The sequence below is a fragment of the Oncorhynchus kisutch genome, linkage group LG3 (assembly GCF_002021735.2).
Source record: "Oncorhynchus kisutch isolate 150728-3 linkage group LG3, Okis_V2, whole genome shotgun sequence".
Taxonomy (NCBI): Eukaryota; Metazoa; Chordata; class Actinopteri; order Salmoniformes; family Salmonidae; genus Oncorhynchus; species Oncorhynchus kisutch.
The window spans coordinates 48,164,736-48,183,314 of NC_034176.2; the positions used below are offsets into that span (position 1 = coordinate 48,164,736).

Below are 18,579 nucleotides of genomic sequence, written 5' to 3' on the forward strand. Positions count from 1 at the left end.
CAAAACTGCGACTCGTCAGTGAAGATAACTTTTTGCCAGTCCTGTCTGGTCCAGCGACGGTGGGTTTGTGCCCATAGGTGACGTTGTTTCCGGTGATGTCTGGTGAGGACCTGCCTTACAACAGGCCTACAAGCCCTCAGTCCAGCCACTCTCAGCCTATTGCGGACAGTGTGAGCACTGATGGAGGGATTGTGCGTTCCTGGTGTAACTCTGGCAGTTGTTGCCAGCCTGTACCTGTCCCGCAGGTGTGACGTTCAGATGTACTGATCCTGTGCAGGTGTTGTTACACGTGGTCTGCCACCGTGAGGACGATCAGCTGTCCGTCCTGTCTCCCTGTAGCGCTGTCTTAGGCGTCTCACAGTACGGACATTGCAATTTATTGCCCTTGCCACATCTGCAGTCCTCATGCCTCCTTGCGGCATGCCTAAGGCACGTTCACGCAGATGGCAGGGACCCTGGGCATCTTTCTTTTAGTGTTTTTCAGAGTCAGTAGAATGGTCTCTTAGTGTCCTAAGTTTTCATAACTGTGACCTTAATTGCCCACCGTCTGTAACCTGTCAGTGTCTTAACGACCGTTCCACAGGTGCATGTTCAATAAATGTTTATGGTTCATTGAACAAGCATGGGAAGAGTGTTTAAACACTTTACAATGAAGATCTGTGAAGTTTTTGTATTTTTACGAATTATCTTTGAAAGACAGCGTCCTGAAAAAGGGACGTTTCATTCAGTTTATAATTTTTAAAGATAAGGATACAAATGCTTTAATTAGGAGCAACAACGCTATTAATGACAAGATTGTGTTTATTGACACACCCGTGCGTCAATCTAAGTAACATAATAAATAAATCCCTGTCAAACCAGTCAGTTTAAGCTAGATATATTTGTTTTCTTGCATGGGCTTCATTTCAATCCATTGCATCTGCCTATGTCGGCCTTCCGCATCTGTGATGGAAGACAGCGGTTTTTGTCAGACAATGAGACTGAAAGTCTTCACACCAAAACGTCTTTAGCATCTGAACACTGATATGCCAACTTGTGTCTTTAGCGTCTGAACTGTTTGGGCTACAAATAGGGCTGTGGCAGTCATGAAATTTAGTGAGCCAGTGATTGTCAAGCAAATAACTGTCAGTCCTCACGGTAATTTACCATTTAATTAACAAACACATTTATCATTTCTTGGCTTCTACACACAGCCCATAAGCCACTGATGCAGACCTTTGGAACATCTACATTTTAAAAAGTCTAATCTATGTAATACAGCCTACACCTTCTCAATTAATCCTTGTCCTTATGTTAAGTCCTGATCTGGCTATGCCATATGGCTGTGGGCTACACTAGTTAATTTAGCAGACAAGATTTGGTTAGAATTCTGTGGCATTATTTTAGAGTATGAAGAATACAGTTGCATAAAATAGAAAGGATATTGTCTTCAAACAATTTGAAGGAGTCCGCACATGTGGCTATTCTGTGTTGAGCGGTTAGCAAATAAATAGATACTCCAATATGCTTATTCATTTAATTTTACTTGTTCTACAGACATTGGGTTACAAGTTTTTTTGATTATTAATACATTGTAAGGCTTCATGATGCGATCCTAATGATGACTTGAAAAAATTAGTTTTTTTTGCACGGGCTGTACACAATTCATCAGTCTCTCATTCACAATTTTGACAAGCACTTGATAATGCCTCAATTTTTTTTAAATCCATGCCTTTTGTGGCCATTGTTCCCTTCTCCCTGAGTGCCCCCGAAGCACCTCTCACTCACATGGCTCTCCATCACGTGATCGGCTCTTTCTCACAGGCTACAAGTGAAGACAGACATTTTGGAGTCGCAACTGCGTGCGTCCTTGTCCAATTCCGTGGTGTATATTGGAAGAACGATTCACATTTACTTTTCGTCAGCCAACAAGATGTGTAGGCCTAACGAACAGCAAAAGCACTAGCCTATGTCAATCTACTATCCCCCATAGTATAAAAGTTTACCAATTCTGTGCATTAAATAATCTGAATTTTTATGGGACAGTTGTGGGATGCCATATATTTCAAATGTTTTACCCAATGAGGCTGACGCAACAAATCAGAAAGTTTAGCTTAAAATGTGATTAACTATTAGGCTATTTCTTCACATAAGCGCAGCAATGCACACACGGCAGTAGACTATATGCGTGAATGTACCATTAGTGGGAAAAACACCATTATCAAAAGTGACCGCAAATGTGATTATGCATGTAAATGCTTCTATTATAAAGGTGCATTTTTATGGTGAAAATTATCTTCCCCAAACTTGAAACTCATGTGCTGCTTATTGTATGCCAGTTAGGTTCTACAACAACCCTTGTAAAGCGGATGAATGTGCCTAATTTTATGAAGTTATTTGGACACTTTTTAGTTGTGACACCACCTTATCGAAACATAGGCCTATGGGCTAGGCTACATGAGGTGTGCGACTATGATTAGAAAAAGTAGGGGGGTAAAGTTGTTTCTTGCCTTACGCTGGGTATCATTCACAAGTGATAATATATAATTCACGCCATCAGACTATTCTTGATTTAATCTTGTCTTTATGTATATTAAGTAATATCTATGAAATTTGTTTTGATTTAGAATGGACCATTATCATGCACCTGTCTGGAAACAGGGGCAATGGAAAAAAATACATGTCATCTATGCACTTAATTAGCGAATGGAGGACACTTTTCCCATGGTTAATTTTCATGCCGGCCAGGTAGGCTATATACTCCTGTTGTAAAGATAAGCAATGTGCTTCATATTAAGAAAGTTGAGAAATAAATTAAAAGGCATAGTCTATAGAAAGCTGATGGGATCCTCCTCTCTATAATATAATAGGCCATCACTCTGTAATCTCTCGCAATTGCATAGTCTATAGAAATGTTGCACAAAATGAGCTCATGGGCTCTCATGAAGTGTTTGATTAGATTTTCGATTACATTTGCATTGATGTAAGAGTGATTAGAGAGACAATAGAGTGCTGAGGACCAGGCAGTTAGCAAGTTCGGTAGGCTACAGATGACCATCAGTAGCATCAGATCTTGGAGAACCCCAATTACCATGATCATGCTGTTTTAAACAACTTCTTGATATGCCTCACCTGTCAGGCAAAGGAGAAATGCTAACTAACAGGGGTGTAAACAAATTTGAGAGAAATAAGCTTTGTGTGCGTATGACAAATTTCTGGGATCTTTTATTTCAGCTCAGGAAACATGGGACCAACACTTAATAACACATTGTGTTTATATTTTTGTTCAGTGTAATATATCACCTCATTGTGGAATGGGGAGACTCTCATCTCTAAGTCTCCCATTAGTGTCACGGGACTCGTCTTGTGCTAACAAAAATAAGGGGTAAAATATGTTTTCAAAAAACAAAAATATTCTCCTAGATATTGTATAGGACATACACTTCAAAACCTTATTGCTTATGATTGTTTTTTTACTGTATTTTTCTCTTCCATTTATGAATGTGTTATTCAATGTGTTTCTATGGGCTATAGCTAGAGCACTCCTGATATCTCCTCTAGGTGTGATAAGTATCATTTTTATCTTCTTTGGCCTAGTACTGTATTTTTGCTAGCTTGGGCCATCTACTTTAAGTGATGCCTGTTTTCCCATTGGCCTACTTGGTGTGGGAACTGCTGACTGCTCACAATTTGCAGATAGTTTTTTACACATCAACCAGGATCAAGGGGCAGTGCAATTTGTGACTTGTTTTGGTAATCAGTGGCTGTATTGGAGGGGGAGCAGTTTCACGTCTCCCAGACAATCCGCAGTTAGTACAGGGCGGTGTGCTCTCTACCTCTGCTAGGGAATTAGCAATTAGTTAGTTCTTCAGTCTCTCCTGGGTTCTCAGCTGGAGCTGTAAGTGGCGGTCATGGCGTGGCGGTCATTGTCGCTGAAACAAAGACGGTTCTGCCGAGGTGTTTGTGGAAGGGAACAGAGGAATGCTCCACACCAGTCCCTCACTTGAGTATCTTACATAGTTAATTACGGATTATTTCATTTTGCTCTTTTGTAGCTTAGTCAACCATGTGTGTGTTTTCTATACCTGTTTACACCTCTCCCTGTAGGCTTTACAGACGCTCTCCACCCCTTGGTTGCAAACCTTCTAATTTAGTGTATCCTGCATACGCAACCCATTTGGAATTCCGGGTCTCTGGCAGCATTTGGAACTGCCGATCTGCGGTCAAGAACGCAGAGTTCATCTCAGCCTATACTGCCCTTTAGGCCCTTGACTTTTTGCCCTGACGGAGACATGGATCACCCCAGAGAACACTGCTACTCCAGCTGCTCTTTCTTCTTCTGACCATGTTTTCTCTCGTAGTCCGAGAGCATCTGGTCGTCGGGGCACAGGTCTACTCATTTCTCCGAAGCGAAGATTTTCTCTTTTCTCCCTCTCACCTGTCCATCTCCTCATGAATTCCATACTGTTACTTGTCCATTCAAGCTTAACATTATTGTGATTTATCGCCCACCAGGTGCCCTTGGAGAGTTCCTCCAATGAGCTTTACACCTTGATAACCTAATTTCCTGACGATGGCTCACCGCTCCTCGTACCTGGCGATATCAACCTACCGACGTCTGCCTTTGATTAATTTCTTTCCAACTCTCTTTCCCGTCCTTGCCTCTCTTGACCTCATCTTTGCTAGAGACTGCTTTCCTACTAATCTTGCTGCAACCACCCCAGCTCTCTGATCACTACTTTGTTTCCTTTTCTGTCTCTCTTTTCTCCAACACAAACCACTCACCCCCTACCCAGATGGTCATGCGCCGTTGCAATCTTCACTCTCTCTCTCCCACCAGTCTCTCCTCTTCTATCCTATCATCTCTCCCTTCTGCCAAATCCTTCTCCCTCCTGTTTCCTGATTCTGCCTCTTCGACCCTACTCTCCTCCTCCGCATCCTATGACTCGCACTGTCCCCTTTCTTCCCGGCCTGGCTTGGCCCTTCTGTCCTGCTCCGTGGCTGAGTGACTTATTGTGAGCTTACAGAACAGGGCTGCTGGCCACTGAGCGAAAGTGAATGAAAACTAAACTTCCGGAGGACCCATCATCCTTTCACTCCCCCTCTTTACATTCTCTTCCTCTGTATCCGCTACGAAAGCCCCTTTCCACCACTCTAAATGTCAAGCTTCTGCCTCAAACCCTAGGAAAGGATTTTACACCTTCTCCTCCCTCCTTAATCCCCCCCCCCCCCCCCCCTCGTTGTGGACGACTTTGTCAACCACTTTGGAAAAAAGCTTGACAAATTCACTCACACAGATCAACCCTACACCTTGACCTCTTTCTCCAGATGCCATCCCGAGGTCTAGCCGCCTGACAACTTACCCACTTGACCACATCCCCTCCTCCCTTCTCAAGACCATCTCTGGAGACCTTCTCCCATTCCTCACTTCCCCCATCAACTCATCCCTGACCACTGGCTCTGTCCCCTCTTGACTTCAAAATGTCCAAATGTCCTCCCCTCCTCAAGAAACCAACACCAACTTTCTCATTATCTCTCTCAGAACGATCTTCTTGACCCTCACCTGAGACTGCTCTTCTCTGTGTCCCAGAGGCTCTCTGCACTGCCAAAGCTGACTCTCTCTCTCTGTTCTCATCCTTCTAGATCTATCCGCTGCCTTCGACACCGTGAACCATCAAATCCTCCTCTCCACCCTCTCAGGGCTGGGCATCTCAGGCTCTGAACACTCTTGAATTGCAACCTACCTGACAGGCCGCTCCTACCAGGTGACGTGTGTCTGCACCACGTACTCTCGCCCACAGTGCTCGGTTCTCCTCTATACACCAAGTCACTCGGCTCCGTCATATCCTCACATGGTCTCTCCTTTCATTGCTATGCAGATGACACTCAACTACTACCCCCCCCCTTCTGACACCCAAGTGGCGACACGCATCTCTGCATGCCTGGCAGATATCTCAGCTTGGATGTCGGCCCACAATCTCAAGCTTGACAAGACGGAACTTCTCTTCCTCCCGTGGAAGGCCTGCACGCTCAAAGACCATTTCCATCACAATTGACAACTCCACAGTGTCATTCTCCCAGAGTAAAAAATAACCTTGGTGTGACCCTGGACAAACACCCTATCGTTTTCTACAAACATCAAAGCAGTGACCCACTCCTGCAGGTTCATGCTCTTCAACATCCGTAGAGTACGACCCTACATCATACAGGAAGCGTTGCAGGTCCTAATCCAGGCACTTGTCCTCACCTGGCTAGATTACTCCAACTCGCTGTTGACTGGGCTCCCCGCTTGTGCCATCAAACCCCTGCAACTTATCCAGAACACTGCAGCCCGCCTGATTTTCAACCTTGCCAAGTTCTCTCATGTCACACCTCTCCTCCACACACTCCCCTGGCTTCCAGTCGAAGCTTGCATCCGCTGCAAGACCACGGTGCTTACCTACAGAACAGCAAGAGGAACTGCCCATCCCTATCTTCAGGCTATGCTCAAACCCTATTCCCCAACCCGGGCACTCCGTTCTGCCACCTCAGGTCTCTTGGCCCTCCAACCCTTATGGGAGGGCAGCTCCTGCTCAGCACAGTCTAAGCTTTTCTCTCTCCTGGCACCCCAATGGTGGAACCAACTTCCCCCTGAAGCTAGGACAGCAGAGTCTCCTCCCTATCCTAAACATCTAAAACCCTACCTCTGCAAACAGTATCTTAAATAATGCTCCCCCTCACCAGCACTTGCACTTGACACCCCCCCCCCTCCCCCCACACTTATAGCTCTGACTGTACTGATAGCTACATCATTGAGGAAAAATGTACTTTCTCTTCCTGTGATATGTGGTTGTCCCACCTAGCTATCTTAAGATAAGTGTACTAACTGTAAGTTGCTCTGGACAAGAGCATCTGCTAAATGACAAAAAAGGAACTGGAAAGGCCAAATTCAATATTTTATCCCAAAGGGGGTAGATCAGCTTTAACATTACACATACAGTTCCTACACCTTGGACACACCTACTCATTTAAGGGTTTTTCTTTCTTTATACTATTTTCTACATTGTAGAATAATTGTGAAAACATCAAACCTATGAAATAACCCACATGGAATCATGTCCTAACCAAAAAAGTGTTGTCCTAACCAACAAATCAATGTATTTTTGATTTTAAATCATTCAAAGTAGCCACACTTTGCTTTGATGGCAGCTTTGCACACTCTTGGCATTCTCTCAACCAGCTTCACCTGGAATGCTTTTCCAATAGTCTTGAAAGAGTTCCCACATATGGTGAGCACTTGTTGGCTGCTTTTCCTTCACTCTGCAGTCCAATTCATCCCAAACCATCTGGGTTTGAGGTCGGGTGATTGTGGAGGCGAGGTCATCTGATGCAGCACTCCATCACTCTCCTCCTTGGTCAAATAGCCCTTACACAGCTTGGAGATGTGTTGGGTCATTGTCCTGTTGAAAAACAAATGATAGTCTCACTAAGCGCCAACCAGATGGGATGGCGTATCGCTGCAGAATGCTGTGGTAGCCATGCTCGTTAAGTGTGCCTTGAATTTTTAATATATCACTGACACCAGCAAAGCACCCCGACACCAATTTTCACGGTGGGAACCACACATGCGGAGATCATCCTTTCACCTATATTGCGTCTCACAAAGACACGGTGGTTGGAACCAAAAGCACGTCTCTTCTTATGACTGGTGTCCTTCAGTAGTGGTTTCTTTGCAGCAGTTCGACCCATGAAGGCCTGATTCACGCAGTCTCCTCTGAACAGGTGCTGTTGAGATGTGTCTGTTTCTTGAACTCTGAAGCATTTATTTGCGCTGAAATTTCTGAGGTTGGTAACTCTAATGAACTTGTCCTCTGCTGCAGAGTAAACTCTTCCTCTTCTTTTCCTGTGGCGGTCCTGATGAGAGCCAGTTTCATCATAGCGCTTGATGCTTTTGCGCCTGCATTTCAAGAAACTTTAAATGTTCTCGAAATTTTCAGAAAGTAATGTTGAACTGTCGTTTCAAGTTGCTTATTTGCGCTGTACTTTAAAATAAAATGTTATTGGTAACATTCACGTGTTTAGCAGATGTTTTTACAGGTGTAGCAAAATGCTTGTGTTTATAGCTTCGACAGTACAGTAATATCTAACAATTTCACAACATTTACCCAATGCACAAAATCTAAGGAATGGTGTCAGAGCGGCATAGACAAAGATACAATGTATACAGTTGAAGTCGGAAGTTTACATACACCTTAGCCAAATACATTTAAACTCAGTTTTGCACAATTACTGACATTTAATCCATGAAAAATTCCCTGTCTTGAGGTCAGTTAGGTTCACCACTTTATTTTAAGAATGTGAAATGTCAGAATAATAGTAGAGTGGTTTATGTCAGCTTTTATTTCTTTCATCATATTCCCAGTGGGTCAGAAGTTTACATGCATACACTCAATTAGTATTTGGTAGCATTGCCTTTAAATTGTTTAACTTGGGTCAAACATGTCGGGTAGCCTTCCTCAAGTTTCCCACAATAAGTTGGGTGAATTCTGGCCCATTCCTTGTGACAGAGCTGGTGTAACTGAGTCAGGTTTGTAGGACTCCTCCCTCGCACATGCTTTTTCAGTTCTGCCCACATATTTTCTATTGGATTGAGGTTAGGGCTTTGTGATGGCCACTCCGATACCTTGACTTTGTTGTTCTTAACCTGTTGCGTCGAGCCATCCCGGATCCGGGATCATGAATACAGCCTCAACCTCATTACCATAACGCAACGTTAACTATTCATGAAAATCGCAAATGAAATGAAATTAATATGCTAGCTCTCAAGCTTAGCCTTTTGTTAACAACACTGTCATCTCAGATTTTCAAAATATGCTTCTCAACCATTGCAAAATAAGCATTTGTGTAACAGTACTGATAGCTAGCGTAGCATTTAGCATAGCATTTAGCGTTAGCATTAGCAGGCAACATTTTTACAAAAACCAGAAAATCATTCAAATAAAATCATTACCTTTGAAGAACTTCAGATGTTTTCAATGAGGAGACTCTCAGTTAGATAGCAAATGCTCAGTTTTTCCTGAAAGATTATTTGTTTAGGAGAAATCGCTCCGTTTGGTGCGTCATTTTTAGCTACGAAAAAAAACATGTATCCAGGAGTGTAATTATCCCCGCAGCTCATTAGCATAACACAACGTTAACTATTCATGAAAATCGCAAATGAAATGAAATTAATATGCTGGCTCTCAAGCTTAGCCTTTTGTTAACAACACTGTCATCTCAGATTTTCAAAATATGCTTCTCAACCATAGGAAAACAAGCATTTGTGTAACAGTATTCATAGCTATTCATAGCTAGCGTAGCATTTAGCGTTAGCAATTCAGCAGGAAACATTTCCACAAAAACCAGAAAAGCATTCAAATAAAATAATTTACCTTTGAAGAACTTCAGATGTTTTCAATGAGGAGACTCTGTTAGATAGCAAATGTTCAGTTTTTCCAAAAATAATATTTGTTTAGGAGAAATCGCTCCGTTTGGTGCGTCACGTTTGGCTACCAAAAAAAACCAGAAAATTCAGTCATCTAAACGTCAAACTTTTTTCCAAAATTAACTCCATAATATCGACTGTGTTTTTCACATATCTCTTCGATGATACATCGTTCGTCGAAGTGTGCTTTCCCTCTGAATCCCAGGAGCAAATGGCCACAACTGAAGATTACGCGCTGATTTACACAAAGGACACCAGGCGGACACCTGGTAAATGTAGTCTCTTATGGCCAATCTTCCAATGATATGCCTACAAATACATCACAATGCTGCAGACACCTTGGAGAAACGATAGGAAGGGCAGGCTCATTCCCGGCGCATTCACAGCCATATAAGGAGACAATAGAAAACAGAGCTTCGATAATTCTGCCCATTTCATGGTTAAAGTATCATCTTGGTTTCGCCTGTAACATGAGTTCTGTGGCACCCACAGATAATATCTTTGCAGTTCTAGAAACCTTAGAGTGTTTTCTTTCCAAAGCTGCCAATTATATGCATAGTCGAGCATCTTTTCATGACAAAATATTGCGCTTAAAACGGGCACGTTTTTTTATCCAATAATGACATACTGCCCCTAGAGGTTCAAGAAGTTAAGCCATTTTCCCACAACTTTGGAAGTATGCTTGGGGTCATTGTCCATTTGGAAGACCCATTTGCGACTAAGCTTTAACTTCCTGACTGATATTTTGAGATGTTGCTTCAATATATTCACATAATTTTCCTACCTCATGATGCCATCTATATTGTGAAGTGCACCAGCCCCTCCTGCAGCAAAGTACCCCCACAACATGATGCTGCCACCCCTGTGCTTCACGGTTGGGATGGTGTTCTTCAGCTTGCAAGCCTCCCCCTTTTTCCTCCAAACCTAACGATGGTCATTATGGCCAAACAGTTCTATTTTTGTTTCATCAGACAAGAGGACATTTCTCTAAAAAGTACGATCTTTGTCCCCGTGTGCAGTTGCAAACCGTAGTATGGCTTTCTTATGGCGGTTTTGGAGCAGTGGCTTCTTCCTTGCTGAGCGGCCTTTCAAGTTATGTCGATATTGGACTCGTTTTACTGTGGATATAGATACTTTTGTACCTGTTTTCTCCAGCATCTTCACAAGGTCCTTTGCTGTTGTTCTGGGATTGATTTGCACATTTCGCACCAAAGTACTTTCATCTCTATTAGACCGAACACATCTCCTTCCTGAGCGGTATGACGGCTGCATGGTCCCATGGTGTTTATACTTGTGTTCAATTTTTTTGTACAGATGGAAGTGGTATCTTCAGGTGTTTTGTAAATTGCTCCCAAGGATGAACCAGACTTGTGGTCTACAATTTTTTTTTTTCCACTCTGTGGAATGTTGCCCCACTCCTGTTCAATGGCTGTGCGAAGTTGCTGGATATTGGCGGGAACTGGAACACGCTGTCATACTTGTCATTTCAGAGCATCCCAAACATGCTCAATGGGTGACATGTCTCGTGAGTATGCAGACCATGTAAGAACTGGGACATTTTCAGCTTCGAGGATTTGTGTACAGATCCTTGCAACATGGGGCTGTGCATTATCATGCTGAAACATGAGATGATGGCGGCGGATGAATGGCACGAAAATGGGCCTCAGTATCTCGTCACGGTCTCTCTGTGCATTCAAATGGACATCAATAAAATGCAAATTTGTTTGTTGTCTGTAGCTTATGCCTGTCCATACCGTAATCCCACTACCACCATGGGGCACTCTGTTCACATTGTTGACATCAGCAATCCGGTCGCTCACACGACGCAAGCGGTTGTGAGGCCAGTTGGACATACTGCCACATTTTCTAAGACGACGTTAGAGGCAGCTTATGGTAGAGAAATTAACATTAAATTGTCTGGCAACTGCTCTGGTCGGCATTCCTGGAGAAATACTCACTAGTAGGGATGTAAACAAATTTGTGCACAACATTTGAGAGAAATAAGCTTTTTGTGCTTATGGAACATTTCTGGCATGTTTTTTCAGCTCATATAACATGGGACAAACATTTACATGTTGAGTTTGTATTTTTGTTCAGTGTAGATATGAAGACTTAAGATATTAATGTTTCAAGAAAGGAGTGTATATTTGGCCTGGCAAAGCGTCTTTTTTCTCTGACTGAATGGAAATTGATAATTTAGTTTTTTACTGATCTCGGCTGGTCTCGAGAAGAAAATAGAGTCAAGACCGAGTACAAATGTTTCTGACACCGAGACGTGACCAAGACACTCTGTCGTCTCAAGAACAGACTCGTAACACTGCTTTCAACCATCTTGAATGGCCTTTTTTTCTATTCGAAACCTTCAACTTTCCAGCTGAAACAATACGTTTCATAAAAATATTGTATAAATATCCAGAAGCAAAAATATAAACCAATAGTACATTATCTGATGAATTTGGTTTAGAAAGGGGCACAAGACAGGGATGTCTTCTCTCCCCCCTCATGTTTGCTTTGGCAATTGAACTGAGACAGGACCCAAACATAACAGGTATTAACAGAGTATTGGTAAACATGAATATAAACTACGTTTATTTGCCGACGATCTCCTGATATACCTGACTAATTTTGAAAACTTTCAGAACTCTAAAATCTCAGGATATAAAATTTACATGGGGAAAAAATGAAATAATGGCATTAGGAAAAATAATAACTCATGGACGACATAAAATATCTAACACTTATGATGTTTAACAAGTGACAACAAACAATCAATATTTAAAGGTAACTTCATCCCATTACTCAACAGGATGAAAGCAGATCTAGTTAAATGAAACAATCTTCCCATGAATCTTACTGTTAGAATAAACCTCTTCAGAATGGCATTCATTCAAACGTTTTTTATATTTATTCTCTAATATCAATTACCTCTACCAAAGACATTCTTTAAAAAAGTAAACTCTGCTATAACATACTTTATGTGGGCAAGATAAACTCATAGAATAAAATAAGTTTTACATCTAACTTTCCGGACTTGGAATTGTGTCAACTCACCACCCAAGCTTTTACTTGCAATATATTGTTAAATGAACTAAAGAGGAACAATCAGTACATATTGAAGATGTGGATGCTAATCCTGTGAACCTTTAAGTCTATTTTCAAATCAGATTGTATTGGTCACATACACACTTTTTTTTGTTGATATTATTGCGGGTATATCGAAATGCTTGTGTTCCTAGCTCCCACAGTGCAGGAGTATCTACCAATACACACAAGTCTAAAAGTAAAAGAATTGAGTTCAGAAATGTATAAATATTAAGACAAGCAATGTCGGAGTGATATTGACAAAAATACAGTAGAATAGAATACAGTATATACACATGAGATGAGTAAAGCAGTATGTAAACATCATTAAGGTAACTAATGTTCCATTATTAAAGTGGCCAGTGATTCTATGTTCATAAAGCAGCAGCCTCTTAAGGTGGAGAGTTGAGTAACGGGGTGGTAGCGTGCTAGTGATGGCTTTTTAAAATTCTGATGGCCTTGAGACAGAAGCTGTTTTTCAGTCCCTCTGTCCCAGCTTTGATGCACCTGTAATGACATCGCCTGCTGGATGATAGTGGGGTGAACAGGCAGTGGCTCAGGTGGTTGTTATCCTTGATGATCTTTGTGGCCTTCCTGTGACATCCATCGGTTGTTGTAGGTGTCCTGGAGGTCAAGCAGTGTGCCCACAGTGATGCATTGGGCAGACCGCACCACCCCCTGGAGAGCTCTGCGGTTGCGGGCAATGCAGTTGCCATCTCCGTAATCTAGCATGAGTAGGATGGTCATCTGAATCAGGGTTAGTTTGGCAGCTGGGGTGAAAGAGGGGCAATTACAATAGAGGAAACCAAGTCTAGATTTAGCTTTAGCCTGCAGCTTTGATATGTGCTGAGAGAAGGACAGTGTACCATCTAGCCAAACTCCCAAGTACTTGTATGAGGTGACTACCTTAAGCTCTAAACCACATGACCTTTATTTTCGAGGGGTTCAGAACAAAAGCTTGTTGGACACTAAGAACGCTTTGTTGTAGAGTGTTTAACACAAAATCCGGGGAGGGGCCAGCTGAGTGTACGACTGTGTCATCTGCATATAAATGGATGAGAGAGCCTCCTACTGCCTGAACTATGTTGTTGATGTAAATTGAGAATAGCGTGGGGCCTAGGATCGAAACTTTGGTGACAGCAGATGTTCTGACTTTATACACTGCATTCTTTGAGAGGGGTAGTTAGCAAACCAGGCCAAAGACCCCTTAGAGACACCAATACTCCTTAGCCGGCCCACAAGAATGGAATACTCTACCGTATCAAAAGCGATTTTAAAATCAGATTTTAATATCTGATCAATTAGTCTTCTGATTAATTACTTATTCTTTATTTTACCTCACGTTAGTCTCATTTGAATGAATGCTTATGAGTGTGCTGCTGCCTACCACCGCTCAGTCAGACTGCTCTATCAAATATCAAATCATAGACTTAATTATAATATAATAACACACAGAAATACGAGCCTTTGGTCATTAATATGGTCGAATCCGGAAACTATCATTTCGAAAATAAAACGTTTATTCTTTCAGTGAAATACGGAACCGTTCGGTATTTTATCTAACGGGTGGCATCCCTAAGTCTAAATATTGCTGTTACATTGTACAACCTTCAATGTTATGTAAAATTCTGGCAAATTAGTTTGCAACGAGCCAGGCTGCCCAAACTGTTGCATATACCTTGACTCTGCATGCAATGAACGCTAGAGAAGAGACAATTTCACCTGGTTAATATTGCCTGCTAACCTGGATTTCTTTTAGCTAAATATGCAGGTTTAGAAATATATACTTCTGTGTATTGATTTTAAGAAAGGCATTGGTGTTTATGGTTAGGTACAGTCGTGAAACGATTGTGCATTTTTCGCAAATGCGCTTTTGTTAAATCATCCCCCTGCGTTGCATCGATTATATGCAACGCAGGACACGCTAAATAAACTAGTAATATCATCAGCCATGTGTAGTTAACTAGTGATTATGATTGATTGATTGTTTTTTATAAGATAAGTTTAATGCTAGCTAGCAACTTACCTTGGCATCTTACTGCATTTGGGTAACAGGCATGCTCCTCGTGGAGTGCAATGAGAGGCAGGAGGTTAGAGCGTTGGACTAGTTAACTGTAAGTTTGCAAGATTGAATCCCGGAGCTGACAAGGTAAAAATCTGTCGTTCTGCCCCTGAACAAAGCAGGTAACCCACTGTTCCTAGGCCATTATTGAAAAAATGTGTTCTTAACTGACTTGCCTAGTTAAATAAAGGTGTCCAAAATTGGTGTCCAAAAATACCGATTTCCGAGTGTTATGCCATTCCGATTAATCGGTCGACCTCTAATATTTACGCTCAGTGTGTCGTCGGGATCTCTGTTGAAAAGTTTGTTTCTGTTGAAGAGTTTGTCCGCCCTCTCTCTGTCGCGGTTAGAATGGATAGTTCAGAGTGACATTTATGTCACTATAGATAGATGTTTCGGCGGTTGTCGGTCTTTGCGTTCAATGATACCAAATTCCTAGCTGCAGACTAGTAATTAATATCAAATACTTATTCTTATTCTGTCGGTATCGATAGTCTTAAGAGTTTAATCACGTGGGATGGTTAAAAGATTCAGTGGTCTGGCCCTCTCGTTATCAAGGTAAGCTGGTCTGCAACCTTTTGTCTCCTCGTAATTTAGAGAAACATGGTCTGTTGAGAAATTCTTATGGTGGGGGTTTTATTCGGAAGAGCAGAAAAAGGCTGTCTCATGACGCCAGGTCCTAACTGTTCATGGGGGCGTGCCAGTGACTTAAGTGAAACTTTACACAGTAATACGATTCTCTCACATTACATCATTACATAGCATCCCATAATTTCACAAATAGTTTAATCATTCCTCATTCATCCTGTACAGCAATTAGATGCAAGCCTCATAACTGAGGCTATTATATAAACAGTGTTATGGTAATTTGGCCGTATTGTCTCCCATGAGTTTCACAAAATTGTACCAAACGGACCAGTTCGTAGCTGGATTCTTCACCGATCTGTTATACCTTCTCCAGAACATAAATGTTGTTTGGACCTCAAGTTTTGTGAGGATGAAGAAATTCCTTTTTTCTCTCTGTGAAAACTCTCTATACTGTGGCCATGAGGAGATGATCTGCTCCAGGAATTTATGACCTGAGGTCGCAGCAGCCTGAGTGTAGGAGACAGAGAGAGGGGGATGGGGCTTGCTGTACCCAAAGAGGGCAACGTCATGACAGGTGCATTTTCCTGGCATGGTTTAGGTCCACTCAACTCCTTAGAGGGAAAGGTAATCGCCAATAAATACATAGCCATTCTGAGTGATCACCTGCAACCTATGGTGAATCATTTCTATTCTGATGGGAGTGGTCTCTTCCAACATAATGCCCCCATCCACAGAGTGGTCACTGAATGGTTTGATGAGCATGAAAACGATGTCGACCATATGCCATGGCCGTCTCTGTCACCAGATCTCAACCCAGTTGAACACTTATTCTGGAGTGGCACCTGAGAGTGTTTTCCTTTACCAACAAAACTATGGAATTTCTCATGGAAAAATGGTGTCGCATCCCTCCAATAGAGTTCCAGACACTTATAGAATCTATGCCAAGGCGCATTGAAGCTGTTCTGGCGGTTTGTGGTGGCCCAACACCCTATTAAGACACTTGTTGCTGTTTCCTTTATTTTGGCAGTTCCTTGTACCATGTTCACCATTTTCGTTATCTCCCTCGTATGGATTACCACAAAGCTCACAAGGCTTGTTAGCACAGGATTTGTTTCTCCATACTCTCCCTACTTCGTGTCTCTCTGCGTCAGTGATAGTCACTAATATTTCTAAGGCAACCACTTTTGTAAAACTACCTCATTGTGTGCGAGTCGCCATACCCATCGGAGAAGGTGAGTTGGAGGTTACAAAAGCAAGTTGATTCATACATGATATCACATTCTCCTTTAAAAACTAACAGTGTTAGTTATACACTTAATTGTGGACAGCAGGCCTAATTCATTGAAAGTGGATATTTCATGGAAACATGTTTTTTGAGATGACGATTAGGCTATCAAAGCAATATTTCTCAGGTTCATATTGGCTTCCCTAAGAAGAAGAGGTTTGTTTGATTGATTCAGTCAGGCAGATCTAAAAGCAGGAACCTATAGTCCGGGATCCAGGCTAACCTTTTTCAACTTGCAAAGCTTATTGTTATAATTGAAAATGTTGTACCTGCAAGAGATGCCATTTGAACTATATTTTAAAAAGTGTTTTCTGTAAGACTGCCCTGTAAAACATGTAGATTTGTTTTAAGATAGTATTAACATGGACCATCAAGCTCTTCAATTATCTATGTTAGGATACTTTGGGGTATCATTTTTTTTTTAAAGCTGGCCTTTTTGGCATTATCTCAATAAAAGTGATAAAATAACACACAGCTATATCAAATCAGGTAATGCCAAATTTCTGTCTGAAGGAAGTAAGCTTTGAAATTATTAAAATGCGTCAGAAGGTTATTGGAAAGTTTTAGGAAAACATCAGGGATCAGGCAATCTTTGTGTATGATGTCATGTTCTTTAGAGAATCAATTGATTTCCCCCAGTCATTCTGTGCGGATTTGTGACACTCACTTCTAACAAGCCCTGCACTGCTTGCAAGTGTCATAGATGGAAATGGAAGACATGGACATGAAAGTCTTAAGCTTTCAGCATTGGGGTCATAATAGATAATAGCTCCAAATGTTCAAAGCTAGATACAATTGCAAGATTCTACACTGAAACTGCTCTGTTTGTCCCAGGATGGTTACGCGTATAACCACAGTTCTATGAACTAAGCGATGCGTTCAGCTGACTGAGAGGGAAACAACTTGCACAACACATTCATTCACTGTGTGTGATCTTTCTTAGGAGAGAATAGGAGTGAAGATGATGATGATCCAGGACGGCCCCATGCCCACCGGGATGGACAAACCCCTGAGAATCACTGGGGATCCCTACAAGGTCCATGTGAGTGAAGAGTGGGTGGGGTGCGGCTTCAGTCGACAGCCACGGTGCACGCAGAATTATTTGCAGAAATCCTCACTTTTCAATCCAATACAGACCCTCCTCTACATTCCAGTGAGGCTTTCTGTTATCAATTATTTAGACTTTTTCTGATTTGTGATACAGATCATTTTGCACTTTGAAAAATGCATTAGGTGGTCACTCTTTACTCTTTGAAGATCCCGTTATTCCATCTCAGTCACGTGAATCCCATTTTCTTCTCCCCTTCACAGCAAGCGCGGGAATTGGTGATAGAGATCATCCGCGACAAATACCAGGGCGACTTGCACAGTGGCCGAAACGACTTTGCGTCAAGATTGGGTGGAAGTACTTTGGATGTAAGAATGCAATGTACAGGACGTCCAGTGAATGTCACAACCAATGACTATGGTGCCGTTTTGAACACACCCTTGATGTTTGAGCTCACATGCTTCAGGCCAATCCCTCCCTTCAGGTGGCTGTACCCAGGTTTGCAGTGGGGATTGTCATCGGCAGGAGTGGTGAGATGATCAAGAAGATCCAGGGAGATTCCGGAGTGAGGATCCAATTCAAACCAGGTGTGTGCGTGTATTTCTTTTAACATATGTCAGATGTGTCATATGAACGAAGGTAGATTTGGAATTATATTGGGGTATGCCATGTCTCTTATCGTACCATGACCAATTATATATGTGGAAAGGCGACTTTCTGTGTGTTGGTGTGTGGCTGTATCTGCTGTCAGTCACCACTGTTAGCTTAGTGTTGACCCTACTCCCTCCCACCAACAGATGATGGCATCAGCCCAGAGCGCATCGCCCAAGTGATGGGACAACCAGACAGGTGTCAGCATGCTGTCCAACTCATCAACGAGCTCACCCAAACAGCACAGGTACACACACAGACAGAACGAATGAATATCTTGCAAGTAAACACTCAGAGCAAGGAACACATTGCACAGAACACACACATTATGGACAAGTAGAGTGCACACACAAACGCATAACATCAAGCACACACACATACACACTCGGCACAGAACACAAAACTCATGTGCCAAGCAAGCA

At 42.2% G+C, this 18,579-nt stretch overlaps 1 protein-coding gene across 4 annotated transcripts in view; it reads left to right on the forward strand.

Moving 5' to 3' along the window:
* The window catches only part of LOC109880081 (far upstream element-binding protein 3-like), an 80,938-nt gene that overhangs the window by 29,241 nt on the left and 33,118 nt on the right, over positions 1 to 18,579 (forward strand). For all 4 annotated transcript variants that reach the window (XM_020472308.2, XM_020472310.2, XM_020472311.2 and 1 more), the window contains 4 exons: positions 17,402 to 17,500; positions 17,770 to 17,874; positions 17,991 to 18,093; positions 18,304 to 18,404. In XM_020472308.2, coding sequence (XP_020327897.1) covers positions 17,402 to 17,500; positions 17,770 to 17,874; positions 17,991 to 18,093; positions 18,304 to 18,404 — 408 coding nt within the window. The remainder of the gene's footprint in view (positions 1 to 17,401; positions 17,501 to 17,769; positions 17,875 to 17,990; positions 18,094 to 18,303; positions 18,405 to 18,579) is intronic.